General features: G+C 42.9%; 2 protein-coding genes across 2 annotated transcripts in view; one reads left to right on the top strand and one right to left on the bottom strand.

The window, feature by feature from the left end:
• Positions 1 to 5,574, top strand: part of lmbr1 (limb development membrane protein 1) — a 49,629-nt gene extending 44,055 nt beyond the window's left edge. Inside the window, exons 16-17 of the mRNA XM_084048901.1 lie at positions 1,669 to 1,830; positions 2,484 to 5,574. Of these exons, the coding sequence (XP_083905027.1) occupies positions 1,669 to 1,830; positions 2,484 to 2,569 (248 nt within the window). The 3' untranslated portion in view covers positions 2,570 to 5,574. The remainder of the gene's footprint in view (positions 1 to 1,668; positions 1,831 to 2,483) is intronic.
• Positions 5,575 to 6,226: 652 nt separating this feature from the next.
• Positions 6,227 to 18,157, bottom strand: rnf32 (ring finger protein 32; the record flags this gene model as incomplete). The annotated part of the gene is made up of 6 exons (XM_084048742.1): positions 6,227 to 6,436; positions 7,425 to 7,592; positions 10,566 to 10,674; positions 13,478 to 13,635; positions 17,160 to 17,302; positions 17,905 to 18,157. 6 exons carry the CDS (start codon positions 18,155 to 18,157, stop codon positions 6,227 to 6,229), a joined length of 1,041 nt encoding a protein of 346 aa, XP_083904868.1.
• Between the last annotated feature and the right edge of the window lie 356 nt (positions 18,158 to 18,513).

Here is an 18,513-nt window from a genome sequence, read left to right as displayed (position 1 = left end):
GTCTTCATGTAAGTAATCAACTGGGTAAGTTTCATTATGATAACTATTTTTTAAGTTATGTAATTTTTCACCTGTCATGTATGTATGGGGAAAATAACAAAATGTGTGATAAATATGAAAAATCTGCTCCTGTGGAAAGGTTATCATATATTTATTTACTTATATTGACCCTATAATCAATTTAATATAGGTATGGTTTTGCCCACTCTTTCGATAATCATTGCTCAACTTTGGGGCTCTGGCTCATGGACTATTAGTAAACCCTATGCACTACTTGGTATCAAGGTAGGTGGTGCTAGTTGCGTCTTTTCAGACAGGTACATTACAATTTTAAAAGTAAGATATTTACTTTTTACTCTAAACCATTTCCACTTCAGTGTGCTGTCATTACCGGAGTTGTCTCTGTGCTTGGACCGCATTTTTCTGTCTACACCAAATCTCTTTGCCCAAAATAGCTGATCCTCCACAACGTGCTGTGAGCTTGTAGATCTGCTATTTGCCCGCCCCCCCCCCCCCCCCGTCCCAGAATATGGATGCTTGGGTTCAAGTGATTATTAGTGCTGTCAGCATGTTCAGCCTGGTCAGTTATTGCTACCAAGGAAGATGGCATCAGCATCTGCAGCTCTCCCCACCCACAACTATCATCACCCATGGCCATATCTAAGAGATACCTTATGTTAATATTAGTTGAAGTGAGAAACAATTTGTCAGTGGCTCAGTAGGTAGAGTGGCCGCCTGGGAATTGGGAGGTCACCGGTTTGATCTTCGGCTCCTCCAGTCTTTGTGTCAAAGTGTCGCTGAGCAAGACACTTACCCCTTAACTGCTCCCTGTGCACTCACCTGAGCAGCACACTGCTAATGGGTCAAATGCAGAAAAGTAATTTCCCCTCTGGGATCACTACAAATACCACTTATTATGGGCCATGAGGAAATTACATTTCAGTATTCTCAAATTCTCCCTCAAATTTGAAGCAAATGGTTATCAAAACTGAATCTTTGTTAATTTGCATAATTTCATCTGTACGATGAATAATGAATATGTTCATACGATTTATTTTTTGTTTAATGGCATTAACATTTACTTTCAATATTTAAGTACATTTAATATCAGATAATTGATTGATTGAATACTTTATTAACAAGTTTGTTTACGGTACAGGTAGTACAAGCAAAGGTTATGCTAAAAGATTTGTGTCAAATGCAAAGTGTTATAAATAAAATGTATGATTATTATTATTATCATAGTATTAGTATTATAATTATATTATTATCAAAACACACTGAATGTCCGAATGCAGAGTTGCCATTCCAAAAAAAAAGTTACTTTCTGTTGATTCAGGCTTTGAGACGATAGAAAAAAGTAATCGGTTATATGAATGCTGACAATGATCACGTTTCACATCGCCGCTGCTTTCTGTGAGCGACAAATGCGCTCTAATAAAGCTGCTGGTGCCAACACTCGCGCAATAAAGCGTGTGGGCGAACGCGCATCTGGTGGGTTCCATGCGCAACGGGTGACTGTCACTTTTACCAGAGTCATTTTCTAGTGAGACATCTCTACTTTTACTACTAAGTGTGGCTTTCAGGTATTTTACGTTGTTCTCAGTGGCGACTATTCTAATTGCACAATGTCTCTGAAATACTGACATATCTGACTGCCCTTCACAGGTATCACCAGATTTGATCTCCTGGGAGACTTTGGGAGGTTTAACTGGCTGGGAAACATCTACATCGTCCTGTCATACAACATGTTGTTTGCAGTTGTGACAACGCTCTGCCTTGTCAGGAAGTTCACCTCAGCGATACGAGAAGAGCTCCTCAAGGCCCTGGGTAACATTATCAGTTTGTTTCATCTTATTATGTGTTATTCATGGGACCCGAGGTCCATATTTTAAGCTTGTAGTTGGTTCCACCACCCAAAAAGCACAATGGGGAATTCCACATGTGGTGTCCTCGAGAATACTGAAGTATTCTTCAGTGATGAAAATGAATATCCTGCAATTTTAGGCACAAGTAACAGTGCCTTTTGAGATGTCAGACCCATCGTAGAATAAAAGCAATCATGTCCATCCTATATGCAGTAATAAAACATTGCCAATCCAATCCCATCCTGTTTTATGTCCACAGAGGTTAGGTGTGCGGCACTGACAGCAATATCCTCCTCTGTGGCTTTGAGCAGAGAGTGTTGATTTATGTCAGACACAGGGACCTGGAGTGACAAAATGGAGGAAATTGCGGACAAATCCAATGTGTTGCCGTACTGACACACGACAGGGAAGATGGTGGCTAGTCTCTGGGGCCTGTTGTGACAGGCCCTCAATGTTTGATACACAGAGAGTGATAGGGTTAGGAAATGTCAGACAGGGGTGCTGAGGGGAGAAAAGGCACATCAATACCTCCGTCTAAGTGAAAAGTCTGAGGCTTTCTTTTTCTTCTTTTTTTTTCTTTAATGAGATTTCTCTCCCTTATCTCTCCCTGCCCAGGTCTGGATAAATTGCAACTGTCAAACAGCCCCACAGACCCTGAGTCTGGAAAGCTCTCCGCCAACGGGCATCAGAAAACTCTGTGAAAGGGACGATAGATCAACACAGACACACACACACACACACACACACACACACACACACACACACACACACACACACACACACACACACACACACACACACACACATCTTAGCGCAGCCAAAGGGAGATCTCCAGTCCTGCCTGACTGCTGAAAGGTGAAAAGGATAGGAAGAGACTTATTAAACCCAGACAGTGTCTGACGGATGCTGCAAACGGAGGCTGAGAGCAATTTAGCTTCATGACATTCCATCCTCTGTGTCTCGGGTGGAAGCGGGGACCAGGAGAATGAGGAGACGGTGGCATGAAATAGAACTGGCATCACTGCAGTGACCTTGACGTTGACCTCAAACCGTGACTGTGACTCTCTAAAGCCACCCATCTCTTTGCTTCAGGGGACACTATCTTTCCCCTCCAGCCCTGCTATACCTGTCATTCTGCTTACAACCACCTCAACACGACAAGGCTACAGCTAGCGGATAAAGCAACTGAAACAAGTTGTTTTCCTTGGCTTTTTTTGTTTTTGTTTTTTGTTTTTAAACTTAGTCTTATGCCCAGTTTCAAAGTTATGCTTTTGTTTTTATAAAACATCACAACCTGTTCTGCTTTCATTGTGACAATTGTTACTGCCCCAGCCAACCCCTAACATGGTAGTTTGTTAAAAGGATGTCATTTCTTTTTTTTATTGTTAGCATTTGTCAAGTTACTTGGCATCAGTTGATAGACGGAGCATCCACAGCGTATGGTCTACATTGTATGACCTTTTTTGATTGGCGTCATTATGAATAGATATAAGCGTGTGGTAAATCGTCAATGGCTCATTCTTTAGTTGTGCTTTTGATTTGCTTTAAGCTCCAAATGTGAAAATACAGAGGTACTCTTTCAGGGTGTGCTGACATCTGGTATTATTCTCACCCATCGCAGCCAGCACATAAACTGGCACTCAAAAGTTACAATGTAAATTTATGCAATTGCATAATTTTCCTCACTGATAGGCCTCTAATTTTAGCACTTACAGTAAGTGCTATATTTTGTTCTTTTATTTGGCTTTACTGAAGTGCGCTTTAATATAGAAAGATGTCATCACTTTGAGGTAGGAACTTTTTTAGGTGCTCTACATTGAACTTAGACCGCTCTACAGACGTGGAAACTAGAGTGGCTTTTTAAGAGTCCATGTCCATTTTTCTTTTTTTGTAAATGTTTTATTCACATAATGTGTTATGTTTCATACCTCTTTTGCATTATTTAGATGTAAATAGTTAGGCCACTAGCCTATTGAGGGACTGACTCACTAAGCAGTTTGCACCAATTCTTTTGTAGGGTTTAGGTGACCTAAAACTAATGCAAACATGATAAACCGTCTTTGCATACAGAATGCATTTGAGGGAAAAATGTGCAACCGTGCAGTTGGTTACAAAGACTTGGTGACTCAGGCCCTATGTGTTGTGTGATGTTCTCCCTCTCTAGCGCCACCTTTAATGCCTTATAGAAAGATCATCTCACAGGCTTCATGTATGTATACAGTACGTAGGTTGTCTCTCGTCGTGCGCCGTCCTGTGTGTTTGTTTGTATGTGCGCATGCACACGTGTGCATTGCGTTTCTAGACCACTGTGAAACCCTATACATCTCTGAAAATTGCAGCTGAAAATCTGGCTATAACGTGGACATCGCTCTTTGCAAGTGAATGAAGTGAACCTTTTCTAGTTCCACACAATGGGACTGTGGAGCTCTGTTATCCACACGGGTTCATTCCATGAAAAAAACCTGAGCAGCCGGTAGTTTTATGTTGATGTAAATGTGACGTGTTTTCATGGTCATTAATGTGACAAGATATAGAGAAAAGGAATTAAGAAAAACATATTTAATATGCATTTGAAACCTTTTGAGTTTCTTTGCACAGGGAATGTTTTACATTGATGGATTTTATTTAAAAAAAAAAAAAGCAGTTTAACACAAGTTCCCCTGTTTGAGGAAATCAAAACTGAATAGAAAATGAAAAATTAAAGCAGTGCTAACTCTTTTTTTCCCCCATCTTTCTTTTTAAAGCTGGATATTTTTACCATTTGTAATTAGTATTTATTACACTAGTTTGTGTCCATTTGGTTATGTTCCGTCATCCCTATGATCCCTCAGCCCTATATTTAACATGGTACACAAAAGGTAAAGGTTCTGCCTAAGCATTAAATATGATGGAAGGGCCGGCTCTGATGCCGAGTGGGCGCATGGGTCAAAGGGATGGACAAAGGAGGAAATATGGGCCATATTTCGATATAGGGCATAGCAGTGGTGGCCATTTTGTGGTTCCACAGATTCCCCATTAGTTTTTCCCATAGAGATTTCAGAAAACAAATATTTCCTGAAATCTCAATGGTAAATGATGTATGGGGTTTGTTTGTATCTGTGGAACCACAAAATGGCCGCCACTGCTATGCCCTATAACTTTTAGCAAATCTATCTGACTGGAAGATCTCGGTAAAAAGTGCAGCTTTATCCACAGTCTTTGAAAGCAGACAGTTTGGTTGTTTTTCTAACGTATTGGCTTGCCAAGTCCTGTTCCATTTGCTGTCTGCAATCATTGATTTGATTCATCTTCAAAAACAACAATGGACCATACCGATTTAAAATATACTGTGAAAAATCAAGATGATCCAAAGTTAAAGCACAGAATAATTAAAGGGATAGTTACATTTTACATATTTGATATTGCACATGCCACGGTGCTTGTCAAAATAGTTTGGCGCTACAGTTAACTGAGAAATGTCCACTAACGTCCACCATGCTAACAGCTTGTTAGCATGTAGCAGCAAAGCTAATGCTAATAGAAAGAGGTCAGACGGACAGTCGATAAGAGACTAGCTAGCCAGTAGGCTGACCCCATTCGTGGCCATTATCATAGTGACAAAATGCTAACAAGCTTTCAGTGGACACTTCCAATTAAAAAATAAACAATTTGACAATTACCCTGGGATGTGTGATATCAAATCCAAATGTTAGAAACAAACAAACCATTTTTTTTTAAAAATGTAACTATCCCTTTAAGTTAATTACAGAATATGAGTTAGTCTGGATGAGCTACAATAACCCGCTCAAACTTGTTTGACTTTTTCGGAGCTTTCTCGACTACAGTTGTGCTTGTATCTGTTCCTGTTATTCACAATTCATTCAATGTCTGACAGGGAAGTGCTTGGATTGTTCAGAGCACAATGGCGATCAGAGGCCATAATGTCACAATCACAATCTTCACCATAGCTTCTTCTGGGCTTCTGTTTTTATCGCAACAAGCACTTCTAGTTGCCTTTTATAGTGTTTCTGCGTATTGTGGGTTTCTAAGGTTGAGAGTTATCTCATTACAGGCCAAGCAGGTTTATGTCCATCCGTCTGTATGTCAGTCTCTGCATGTAATTCTTGGCAAATGTTTGTGAATGTGTGTTTTTTGTTTTTTTTACTATTGATTTATGAGTTTGCTGTATGTATGTTTTGTTATTTTTGATGTTGGTTTGTTTGCAAATAAAAAGGAGGAAAAACATATTTTTGCTTTATTGTTTTGTGGGGTTATTTTGACACTCAATTACCTGTATCAATTTATGGCCTAAATCTGATTTAAAGTCTGCGTTTATCAACATAGAGATCACAAAATCGGACAAATCCATTTTTAAGGGCTCAGACAAGTCTTTTGTAGTAGGCAGATCTACACAGGGGGCAAGTGGGTCTTCTGTCCACACAGAATGACTCGAAAGCCTCCAGACAGCGCTGGTGGAAGAGGTGGGAACATGACAGGAGGACAGTGCGTCTCCCTGCCTCACCTCCCTGCCTGGGGCTGCAGAGTGACGTCAGGCAGATGGCACACTCCCATACATCCTTCTGAATGACCTGCCACACAGTGAAAAGCAACAACTGCATTAGCGCTGTGGTTAGCTTAGCTCTGTCAACTTCCAGCAATGTTGAAATCTGAAATGCACTGATAATTCAATGGAACAAATTCATGTCTTTGATTATTCTGTAGTGTAGACAAGAGAATTATAGGTTCTCTTGAGAAGCGGGTTTGCCCCTGAATACAATCCCCAGACATGGTAGGAGAACTCTGGGCCATTGTCCAGTATGCTAAGAAAGACATGCATTGCATGTTAATACAACATCTGCTGCTATCCCAATAAAAATGAAGGAGGTCTCCATATAGCTCCACCAATGATTAACCCAAAGACAGCTTCCTATTCCATATTGAGAGACAATCAACAGGCCTCACCGTTAAAATGTTTGATAATGAGAAGTGCTCTGTTTTATAGTGTTTGCTCCCATGAGAAAGCTCAAAGCTATGTGGCAAAAACATGTTCACCGTTTGATACCCCCGTGTCAAGGTTGAGCAGCCCCTGTCCTGTATGTAACCTTTTCGCACCAGATAAAGGAAAAAGGAAAGATGTCTCCTTTCCACTACCCTTCGTGCCCCCACCCTACAGTGGAAAAAGCTACTGGCTGCCATAAAAGTCTGGTGCTCGACAGCAACAATGGAGCCCTATGGAACAGCAAATCTACACTTTCTGTTCCTTTCCTTTCCATGGAAGAGTCAAGGCGTTGAAAAGCCTGGCGTGTGTTATCAGACCAGGTTGTTTTCTGTGTGTTTTTGTTGTAAAAGCAGAGGATTATTAACCTACCCACTGCCACTTATTCTTAAATGAATGATCGCCATGAGAGAGATTATTTGTATTGTATTATTTCTGTATAACAGATGGGATGCAGTTGCTGCTGAACAAGCAATAACATGTTAAGTGACGAGGCAAGGCCACAAGGAGAATGAGACTAGGATTAGATTGTTTCCACTCTCATTTCACTTGGTTCAGGGTGGCACATTTCGTTCCCCAACCTGGTTTTGTATTCTGTCCCAGTCCTCGTTTCGTGGTTCAGAGACACGCTCGCTCTCCATCTGGTCGAACACCCGCCTGCTCCATGACAAGGTGCGGTCGATATCGCTCAGAAAAGCCTCAACGTCCGTGTGACAGTATTGGAGAAAGCTGTCATTTAACTCCTCCAGCTAATTAGGGAAAAAATGGAAAAGTGCACATCAGTGACAAAATATTAGGGGAGGGTCCGTATTATTCCGATGTACAAGACATCTAGATCAAGACAGCCGTGTGTCCCACTAACATGGAGAATGAATGTAAATGAATGAAAATGGGGGGAAAAAAGGAAGGCAGACGGTGCTGAGAAGCATGGAAACATGCAGTTGGTTCACATGCACACACGGCTGCGCGCGCGTGCACACACACACACACACACACACACACACACACACACACACACACACACACACACACACACACACACACACACACACGTGCGTGCACTTGGTTCTCTCTCTTACATGTGCACACATCCCGTATCCCGTGTCACAGTGACATAATTCTTTTATTATCACAAATTAAACAACTGTTAGGAGGGGTTTATGAGCCTGGCTGTCTTCTACAGTCATGGTAAACAACACAGGCCCTGGTGAACTTTGTCTTGCCTCACATAACAGTAGACGACGTGCACAGGAGAGCGGACCGGGGGAGGAAAGAGAGAGGGGGGGGGGGGGGGGCAGAGGTGTTATCTTGCGGCAATCCATCTATGTCAGTGGTTATCCCCTTAATGTGTTGACACAGGGTCGGACCGCCGAAACAGGTAGAAATGGAAAGCTGGCCATCGGGATCAGCCACTGTGATAAGATCAAGATTTCCGAGTCTCGTAGATTGGCTGCTACGAACAGCTGCTGCTTCGGTGGACAAAGATGCTTTATTGTCCCCTTCTATCGTTGGGTTAAACAGGAAGTTCACCGAAACACGAGGATGGGGAGTGCATGGCGCTGCTCCCATTACCTCACACGCACTAAAGAAACCCAATCAACAGGCCTTTCCATCCAGAATCCCCCCCCTCCATTGTACGTACTGTACAGTCAACGCGACTAAGCAAATAGTCTTTCCGCTGAAAATCAAGTGACTCAAGAGTCGAGACACTTCATTCACTGCAGTGTGTAATCCCAGCTTATAGTTCTTACAGATCGGAGATGACAAACCTTTTACTGACTAATTATGTTCCATCGTAAGGCGGTGTCATGCGTGGGACACTATCCAAAAACGCCACGGTTGTAAGCTTGTAGATCGGCCATTTGCAGCGTGCGTCACCGCCATACTTCAAAGTATAAATCGGACTTCAGAGCTGTGAGATCTTTCATGCGCGTCCGAGGCCACCCAGTCCCAATCACAGGTCTCTCTGGTGTACAATGACTGAAACTCAGACCCATGACAGGGGCCTGAACACATGGGCCATTTACCACAGCTTAATCTGTTAGAACTAGAGTTAATTGGACCAATAAACTCTGTCTTTTTGTTTACGTGGCATGTTACAGCATGGTTTACAGGCAAGATGATGGACAATGATGGGGGGACGGATGAGTAGGACACTCTGACCCTCACAGTACAGTACAGTACAGTACAGTACAGTACAGTACAGTACAGTACAGTACAGTGCAGTACAGTGTGGCCTGCCGGCCTCCAGTCGTCAGCCTTGCTTCATCAGGACTGTAGAGGCACTCTGCCTGATTACACTGCACTTAAGACATACGTACATGTGACATGTGGCCTCTTTCAAACAAGCCATCAGACATACAGTATACCTGTGCGAAGGAACCAGTCTGGCGACACACCGGAAATAAGACTTGTGAGATAGATGTGTTTGTGAACTTAAGAGCGTCACCCTGAATTATTTAATTTGACATTTTTAAAAAACATTTGACTTGAGCAGTCAAGGGATCGGTGGCTATATGGTGTGATCCCACAGTCACCCGGCGGTGAGACGTGGCCCCAGCCCCTCTTGGGGGGAGGTTTGTTTCTCACTAGGTGGCAATCTTCCCTTTTCCACCGAGCCGCCCCACAGGCAAAAGAGCCAACCGGTTCTGTCCGCTGGCAGCCCTGGAGTTCAGGGCTCATTCTCTCTCCAATAAGTCAAAGTATCCCTGGGATTTATAGCTTGTGAAATTGGACAAGAGAACAATGCCTGCAATGACAACCAGCATCAGGTAACCTCAGCTTACCGCCAGACTCTCAGTCCCTATACCTCTCGCCCCCTCTCCCCTCCCCTCGCTCACCTGTCCTTAACTATCACATAGTAGGGAGGCTGACACAGGGGTCGGGCCACAGCCGAGGACCCTGCTGGAATGTCCAGACTGTTTGACTAAAACACACACTCTCCATAATTAGTTGACAAGCAGTGTATGATTCACAATGCATCAAAGGAGGTCGAAAGGGTGAGGGGGGCCGACTGTGCATGCGCAATGTGCATGTATGTGTATGTGTATTTGTACGTGCCCGTTTATATGAATAAGTGCACGTTGGGGTCAGTGAGTCCCTATGTAGTCGAAACCCAGAGGCCTTAGATGTGATACTTGCCACGGCAAAATGATCAGTGGATGTCAGTGGAGGTTGCAGGAAGTACAGAGTACTTGTATGTTGTATGTTCAATGTGAACTAAAGGCTGATCCCAACTTCAACTGTTTCAACTTAATATAAAAATAAAGTATAAATACAATATTTTGTGTGGGCCCCCACACTGTCATTCAACCAAGTATGAATTATGAATTAAAGTCCCATTCCACACGTCCCATAAATCACCAGAAGAATCCATGTCCAAACATCCCTAAAGGACCTTTATGGTGTCTCACACTTTGCCCTATTTTAGCATAATTAATAGGACCTATTAATTATGCCAATATGCCACATCTGTAGAATCAAGCCCTCATTAATATGCCATTGACACATCCTTAGAATCAACATGCCGAGAGCTCCACGCCCCTGCGAGAATGTCTGTAGTCTACAGTACACTGATTCCAATCACATCTTCAACTGAGGCCTGTTTGTTTAACCCATTTACACCTGAGGCCAATTCAAAAAACGCCTTCTAAATCCTAAGAGTTTTCTGCAAATATTTATCCCATTGGTATTTAATGAGACACAGATGCAACTCAACGCACCTTTTTTTCGAAGAATTTGCGGCGCAGCTGTAGATCTTTTGGGGGATTGGTCTTCTTCATGTTACTGTACCACTTACGAGCCACATAGCCCCGCCAGCATGCTTGAATCCTACAGACAATGGAAACACCTAAATAAATGCAGATGCTTCCAAACAGGTGTAGTGCATCATGCAATTAAGCAATTAACACCATGCTGTGTGGCATGTAATAAAATGCTGAGCTGGCCCAATGGACTTCGATTTTGGATCAAGATGGCAAGAGTAAAGTGTGTATACGTAATCCCCTCATTACAAAGACAAAACGTTTAGTTTTTTTGTAAATGAATGCCCAACTTGATCATACTACAGCAACACACAAAAGTAGCAAAAGTAGCAGATCCACAAGTTTTGAGCTTGTAGATCTGCTACTTTTGCTGTCTTTGAATTTGAATCCTGAAAAGTAACATAAGAGATAACAGAGACGATTTGAAGGTTCAGTGGTGCAAAGGGGGGAACATGGGTGCATTTCGCCTTTCCGACATGTCGCCTTCCGACGTTAACGAACCCTATACCTAACCCTAACCGCACGCGGAAGCCACTAGTCGGAGTAGCGAGATGTCGGAATGGAAGGAGCACCCCGGGGATCATAGGACCCGGGGAACATAGGTACGGTCCCGTCTACAGAGATGTGAAGAAACGTGATATGGTCAGACGAGTCATCCTTCACCATATTCTCCACAAGTGGGCGACTGCATGTGTGCCATACACCAAGAGAATGGTACAGGGCTGAATGTTTGACCCCTAGGCCTACAGTGAGGGGCGGGGGTCCACTGGGTCTGTTATGCTGTTGGGGGCATTTTCCTGGCATGGTTATGTGACGGTTCCCTGTATAGTAGTATGTTATATATGTCACTCTAAGGTTATATGGTTATGGTTTAAAGTTGCTTTGTATTCATTTGTGTTTCTCATTGGTTCCTATCCACCTGTTTCCTAGGCTTTTCACTGTGTTCCACTTCCTGTCTTTTGATCCAATGAAATCCAATGAAACCGGTCAGATGACTAATGATATCCAATGAAATCCGACAGGAAGTGGAAAACACACAGCCAAGAAACAGGTGAATAGGACTTGGGGAGCAGTGAGATGTTGGCAATCAGCCAAATTGGCGTACACCTGGGCCCGGGTGTCGACGCCCTATAAAAGCCTGCCTCTCCTATACTCTTGCTCTCTTTCAGTTCATTTGCTTTTGCTCCTCACCCAGCCAACACCTCCTTGTTTCCACATTTATGTTCACACATGCAACACTCACATACACTACACTACATAATCCATACACGCATTACACTACTGACTTTACTGATTTCCACACCTCATCTGTTCATTTATGATCTGTTCGTTCATTTTGATTACTTAAATGAACACTATATTCTTTGTAAACTGCGTCTCCCCTGTATTTTTGTTGTGTTCCCTGGTCCCCCTAGGCCAGGGTCATAACAGTTAAGGTCCACTTATTAGGTTAGGCCCTCAGAGGGAAGGGTCACTGAAAATCAATACTAAGTTATTACTCCCATTCTCTGTCTGTCCAGGGCTTATTTGGGAAACCACTGGATTCATCAGCGCCAAATTCCTTGAGCACGCTGCAAGGAAGATCGAATTCCAACTAAATATTTTCACATCTAACTATAAATAAATAGTTGCTGCATTAAATTTTCTTTTCAAAATAATTGAAGACATTTTCAAAAAACACTTTTAAGAAATAGTGAAAATAGCAGATACAAGCTCACAACGCATTGCATCGCGACGGGTTGTGAGCTGGTAGATCGTCTATTTTCACTATTGAATAGGGCTTGGTGATTAATTCACAATGTATTTTTGTACGTTTGGGTCCCAGGGAGACACTAAATGTATCTTTTTAGTCTTGAGCTCTATTTGATTTGGTTCTTTTGTCAGTCTTAAAGTACTTCAATACAGCCAAACAGTGATAGTTTTCATAATATGGCACATTTACAACGGATAAGACTACTGTAAGCCTCAGACACAGGACTCACCTAATTCCAGCTCACGTTGCTAGGCTGGGATGGCTCAAGGTGGAAGACTGAGTATAGCAACTTGCAATGGCTCTGGTCTTTAAACTACGAGGATCAGTGCCCATGTACCTGTCAAACTACGTCTCTAGGGTGAGAGACGCCCGCGGGCACAACACCAGAGGAAGCTCCAATAGATTTGTCTCAAACATGGGGAAAAATACATTCTACCAGCAGCCATTAAAAATCTCGATTCCGCATCCACTTTTAAAACTGACCTAAAAACATGTCTGTCCTGAAATTATAATTGGACGTACTGTAGGTAATCTAATCTTATCCCCTACTATCTTGTCCCCTGAGAGTCAAACAACGCACTCCCTCAGCGAGCTCCACGGAAGGAGCCCCGTGGGAGGAGTGTGATCCATCCTCTCCCCCTCGCCTCCCCCCCCTTCCTGTAAATATATATGGAATAGGCTCTATGCACAGCAGCCATATTGGGAATGAATTGGGCCCCTTCCTTACTTCCTTCACAGGTGTTACCAATGATACTAATTAAGGCTCTGTTCCATTTAGTGTGGCATAGTGGGTGTCTTATTTTCAAGGACCCCCATAACTCTGAGAGTGTACAAATGGAACCAAATGGACCCGTATTTGTACACTCTCAGAGTTACACACCCACCATAAGGGGCCATTTGGGAACCGAAATGGAGTGTTTCTAGTGAGCCAACATGCACGATATCAGCACCCTAACCAGAATGGAACAGAGCCTTCATTAGTATCATTGGTAACACCTGCGAAGGAAGTAAGAAGAGGCCCAATTTCTTTCCAATATGGCTGCTGTGCATAGAGCCTATTGCTAGTGTTGTTACTATTTCCCAAACTTGCTAATAAAGTATTCAACCAATCAATGACCTGGTGGCACACTGCTGTCTGAAGAGGCGAGCCCCATCGTGGATCAGCCGGGTTTCATACTGCTCTTTCCTGCACATGGGACAGCACTTCCTCCCCGAGAACCTTTCAAACGCCTGCAGACACACTCTGTGGAACACATGGGAGCAAGACAGCAACACCTATAGAATGGAGAGACAGCTTATGTTAAAGCACTGTGGAACCTTTGCTTGTGTAACGAAGAGGTCCTCCGTTACTTATAATTGGCACTATTTTGCACACCACTTATTTTGCACATATATATTGGAACAGTATTTATTGATTTATTTATATTTGCACAGCATTTTTGCACTTTACTCTTTTGCACAGTATATTTGCACACAAGGATATTGGATCATGATGGGCAAGTGCAATATAGCCAGTGCAATACCATAAGACAGTGGTTCTCAAACTTTTTCATGTCAAGGACCCCCAAATTGACACTTATTAGCCCGCGGACCCCCATTTGAAAAGATATGCCAGGGACCCCCATAAGAGAAGATTTTTACGGCTCTAGCAGTGATTCTCAACCATTTTAATTTCAAGGACCCCCAGTTTGACATGCATTAGGCTACGGACCCCCATTTAATGGCATTTATTTCTCTGGGACCCCAATTCATATTGTAAAATCAATGTTAATTTAACTCTGAGAGTGTCCAAATGGAACCAAATGGACCCGTTAGGGTCCATTTGGTTCCATTTGGACATTCTCAGAGTTACAGACCCATAAGGGTCCATTTGGTTCCTATCCATCATTTAGCTGGGGACCCCCTGGAACCCCCTCAAGTACCCCTGGGGGTCCCCGGACCCCACTTTGAGAACCAAATGGACACTCTCAGAGTTACAGACCCATAAGGGTCCATTTGGTTCCTATCCATCATTTAGCTGGGGACCCCCTGGAACCCCCTCAAGTACCCCTGGGGGTCCCCGGACCCCACTTTGAGAACCAATGCCATAAGAGGAATGTGCAATATGTTTTAGTGCAATATAATATGTGGCAATATATATGGGATGTTGAATTGTGATTTTAATACTGCTTATGTCTGTCTGTTCCAGGGTGTTCGGGCAAAAGAGTCCCCAGGGTGCCCGAGCACCATATATGGGTTTGGACTGGACCACAGTAGAAGAGAGAGGGGGGTTTTGTGTTGTGTATTGGAAGCTGCTAATAATGTGATAAGGTTTGTTTTGCAATAGGGTGCTAGGAAGTTAGCTGATTGACTGACACTTGATTGGCTCAGCTTAGTGTAAAAGGCTGCCAGAAACAAACACTCTCAGCTTTAGTTTTAGTACATGGTGGAGCTGCCGAAGTTATCCTGTATGTGCACTTTGGCTGAATAAAAGCACCTTTGGTTGCAATCTACCTCCTGACTCTGTGCTGTTTCCAGACGCTTACTGGGCCAATCCTTTACAGCTTGTATAGCTGCTTTAGCCATGATATGTTGTCGATCATGTTTATCTGTTGCTTCTGTGTTCTGTGATCAAGGAACCGGACATACCAAATCCATTCAGTGTCATTGTATGGCAAAAAAAAGTTAAAAATCACACTTTTAGCAGACATTAACAAACACAAGCAAAGAGGATTCTGCCAATATACAAAAGAACAAGTCCTGCTATATGTATTTCACGTCATTTATTTTGCCTACTGGCGGCGCTATTATCACATTACAGCGATATTGGTGATCTATTGATTTTTGTTCTGAACTTCCGTCAAGGGTAACATTTCTCAACTAGAAGAGGTGTGCTCAATAGAGCATACCCTTATACCTCTCTCCATGTTTCTCCCTCGTACATTACACATTCAATGTCGAGATCTCTTCATCATTCTCTCTGTCTTTAGACTGCTTGAACTGAGTAAAATGAGTGTATGGGGCACAAATGTCTATGAGGGGCATCACAGCAGGTACAGTCAGGGGTATTGAGAGAGAGAGAGAGAGAGAGAGAGAGAGAGAGAGAGAGAGAGAGAGAGAGAGAGAGAGAGAGAGAGAGAGAGAGAGAGAGAGAGAGAGAGAGAGAGAGAGAGAGAGAGAGAGAGAGAGAGAGAGAGAGTGTGTGTGTGTGTGTGTGTGTGTGTGTGTGTGTGTGATTTGCCAAGAGAGAAATGAGACACAGCATAACCCCCACTGTGCTGGCTGTGACCCCCCCCCCCCCCCAATACACAAACACACACACAAACCTGTACAGGGTTTCTTTTATCGTCTGAGAGGACACAGTCGCCGCGATGGGGCTTGGCACACAAACCAGTTTACTCTGATCTCCAGAGGGCAGGGGGGAGGCATATTGATTTCCCATTGTTTTTGGCCTGACCAACACACTCCATCACCAGAGAAAGGGGCCCCCCTGCAATGCACAATTTCCAGCAGCTCGACAAGCCATTAGACCAGAGAGAATTTCCACTTCTCAGTAGAAACGCTCAAGGTTACAAGCTACCCTGTCAGAGGAAGTGTAGAAACTGAACGGAAAATGAAATCACAGACAATTTCAGGTGTGGTTGATATTCAAATATCTTTAAGCAGGATAAAAAGGAATACATACATACTCATGTGGAGTGGTCACTGGCAGGGACGTCACAGGCTCTCAGAAGGTGGGGGGGGATGGACTTTCGGTGGACTATACCCCTTATTTTACACTTTGGCTATTCAAAAATAGCAGATATACAAGCTCATAGCGCAGCACCGAGTGACGCGCTATGAGCTTGTAGATCTGCTATTTTTGAAAAAGCGTGAAAAACATTTGTAACTGTCAAATGTTAACCTTTTTTTTTCGTGTTTTGGTTACTTTATTTTGGTTTTAGGGTTAGGGTTAGGTTATTTAATTCTTATTTTTGCTTGATTTTACCGATTTATTATCAAATTTTTCTTTTTTTTTTTTCAAAAAGTGGGGGGTATGAAATCACAGATCTGTGAGAGTGAGGGTGTCGCGTCGTACGCACAGTGAATGACCGTGACGCCCCTGATCGCTGGTGTATGCGCTGTTTTTGAACTGCCCTATTAATACTGGAAAACACAAGAATTCAACCCGTTCAACCCCCACCACTGCACGATGAATGAAGGGGCTTGCGGATGTATGTCAAATCAACAGAGATTCCCCACTTGTCACTTTCTCCTTGTTAGCAGGCACTAATTAACATTTTTTTCCCTGAGTCAAACTAATATTTACACGCGCGTCTATGGCAACTGTGCTTTGTGAGGCCATGTATTCTAGCCCCTGCATTCTTGAGGAGATTGGCATCTTAAAAGGGGATCAGAAAGGTGCAAAAGACTGAATGACCCTCACAGTAACACACTGATTGCTACATCATCGCGTCACAGTTGAGTTCCAAGGCAGTATGGGTAAATTTGTACAGTTGTCTACACAGATTAGAACATAGAAGAGCCGGGGTGGGAGGGGGATATTGAGAGTGTGTGTGTGTGTGTGTGTGTGTGTGTGTGTGTGTGTGTGTGTGTGTGTGTGTGTGTGTTGTATGTGTATTTGTGTGTGTGTGTGTGTGTGTGTGTGTGTGTGTGTGTGTGTGTGTGTGTGTGTGTGTGTGTGTGTGTGTGTGTGTGTGTGTGTGTGTGTGTGTGTGTGTGTGTGGGGGAAAAGGAGCGATGATGCACATTGAAAACATTCAGGAAAGAGTTTCTCACAGAAAATAAACACAGGCATATTGTGTTAAGGGGTCTTTCACCTGCGGCTGAAGGCGGAACTCCTCTCTGCATATCACACAGGGCTGGGTGGAGTCTCCCTGCCGGGCAGACCTGACCTTGACCTGAGTCCACTCATCCACTGTCAGCCTTCTAGGTGGGGAGGCCACCAAACCCATCTTCTGCGCTGGAAGAGATAAGAATGGAGCCAAATCCAGTACACATGTAAATATAAATATGCATACGTAATGGTAGGTATATTTATATATATATATATTTATTTATACGTATATTATATTTGGGATATTTCCAATTCTCTACTGTACCCAGTGGTGGAAAGTAAGTTTACTCAAGTACTGTACTTAAGTACAATTTTGAGGTATTTCTTCTTTTCTATAATTTTACTTCTACTCCACTACATCTCAAAGGCAAATATTGTACTTTTACTCCACTTCAAATATTTGAAAACTTTAGTCACTAGTTACTTTGTAGATTTTGATTATTATTACAAAACCACTCACACCGCGTCACTTTGTGACACGTTGTGAGCTTGTTGATCTGCTATTTTGAAAGGATTTTTATACATTTGAAAACTTGTGAAATGGGACCTTCTGCATAATGAGTAGGCTACTTTCACTTTTGGTATTTTAAGCACATTTTGATGCCAATACCTTTCTACTTTTTCACTAAAAAGTAAATTGTCAATACCGAACTTGTACTTGTAACAGACTATTTCTACAATAGGGTATTGATACTTTTACTTAAGCAAAACATGTGAGTACGTCTTACCTAATGTTAAACGAGGCGGTGCAGGGTCAAGCACAAACTCTTCCTCCTCTTGGCGTTGGTACTTTTGCAGATGTTTCCGAGTCCCTGTGTCCCGTTCCCTTTCCCTGGCGTCTGTGGATGCTTTTCTCCTGTGGTTCATCTTCACAGGGTCATGTGATGATGACCACGTCTGATCCAGTAGGTTCCGTGAGATGTGGTCTTGGAAGGCAGCCGAGGTGATGACCAAGTTGTTGCTGCTAGTCTTTGCAGTCATGCCCTGCAAATGTTATGGTATGATAGGTATAAAAAAATATGAACATCATCAGTTTAGATCTAAGACAGTAGTTCTCAAACCTTTTCGTGCCAAGGACCCTCAAATTCATATTTATTTGGCCACGGACGAGGGACCCCCAGAAAAGAAGAATTTGAGAAGAAGAAAAAAATACACTTTCAAGATTTTTTTTAAAAATGCTCAAAAATAGCAGATGTACAAGCTTGCAGCGCGGCACGAAGTGACGTGCTGTGAGCTTGTAGATCTGCTATTTTTGAATAGCCAACATATAAAATATGGATAAAGTAGTTAAAATGATTGTGATGCTGTATTAACACATTTTGCTGAGGACCCCCTGG

This window comes from Gymnoscopelus microlampas (assembly GCF_963454915.1).
Source record: "Gymnoscopelus microlampas genome assembly, chromosome: 22".
NCBI classification, from domain to species: domain Eukaryota; kingdom Metazoa; phylum Chordata; class Actinopteri; order Myctophiformes; family Myctophidae; genus Gymnoscopelus; species Gymnoscopelus microlampas.
This window is presented reverse-complemented; position numbering and strand designations above follow the sequence as displayed.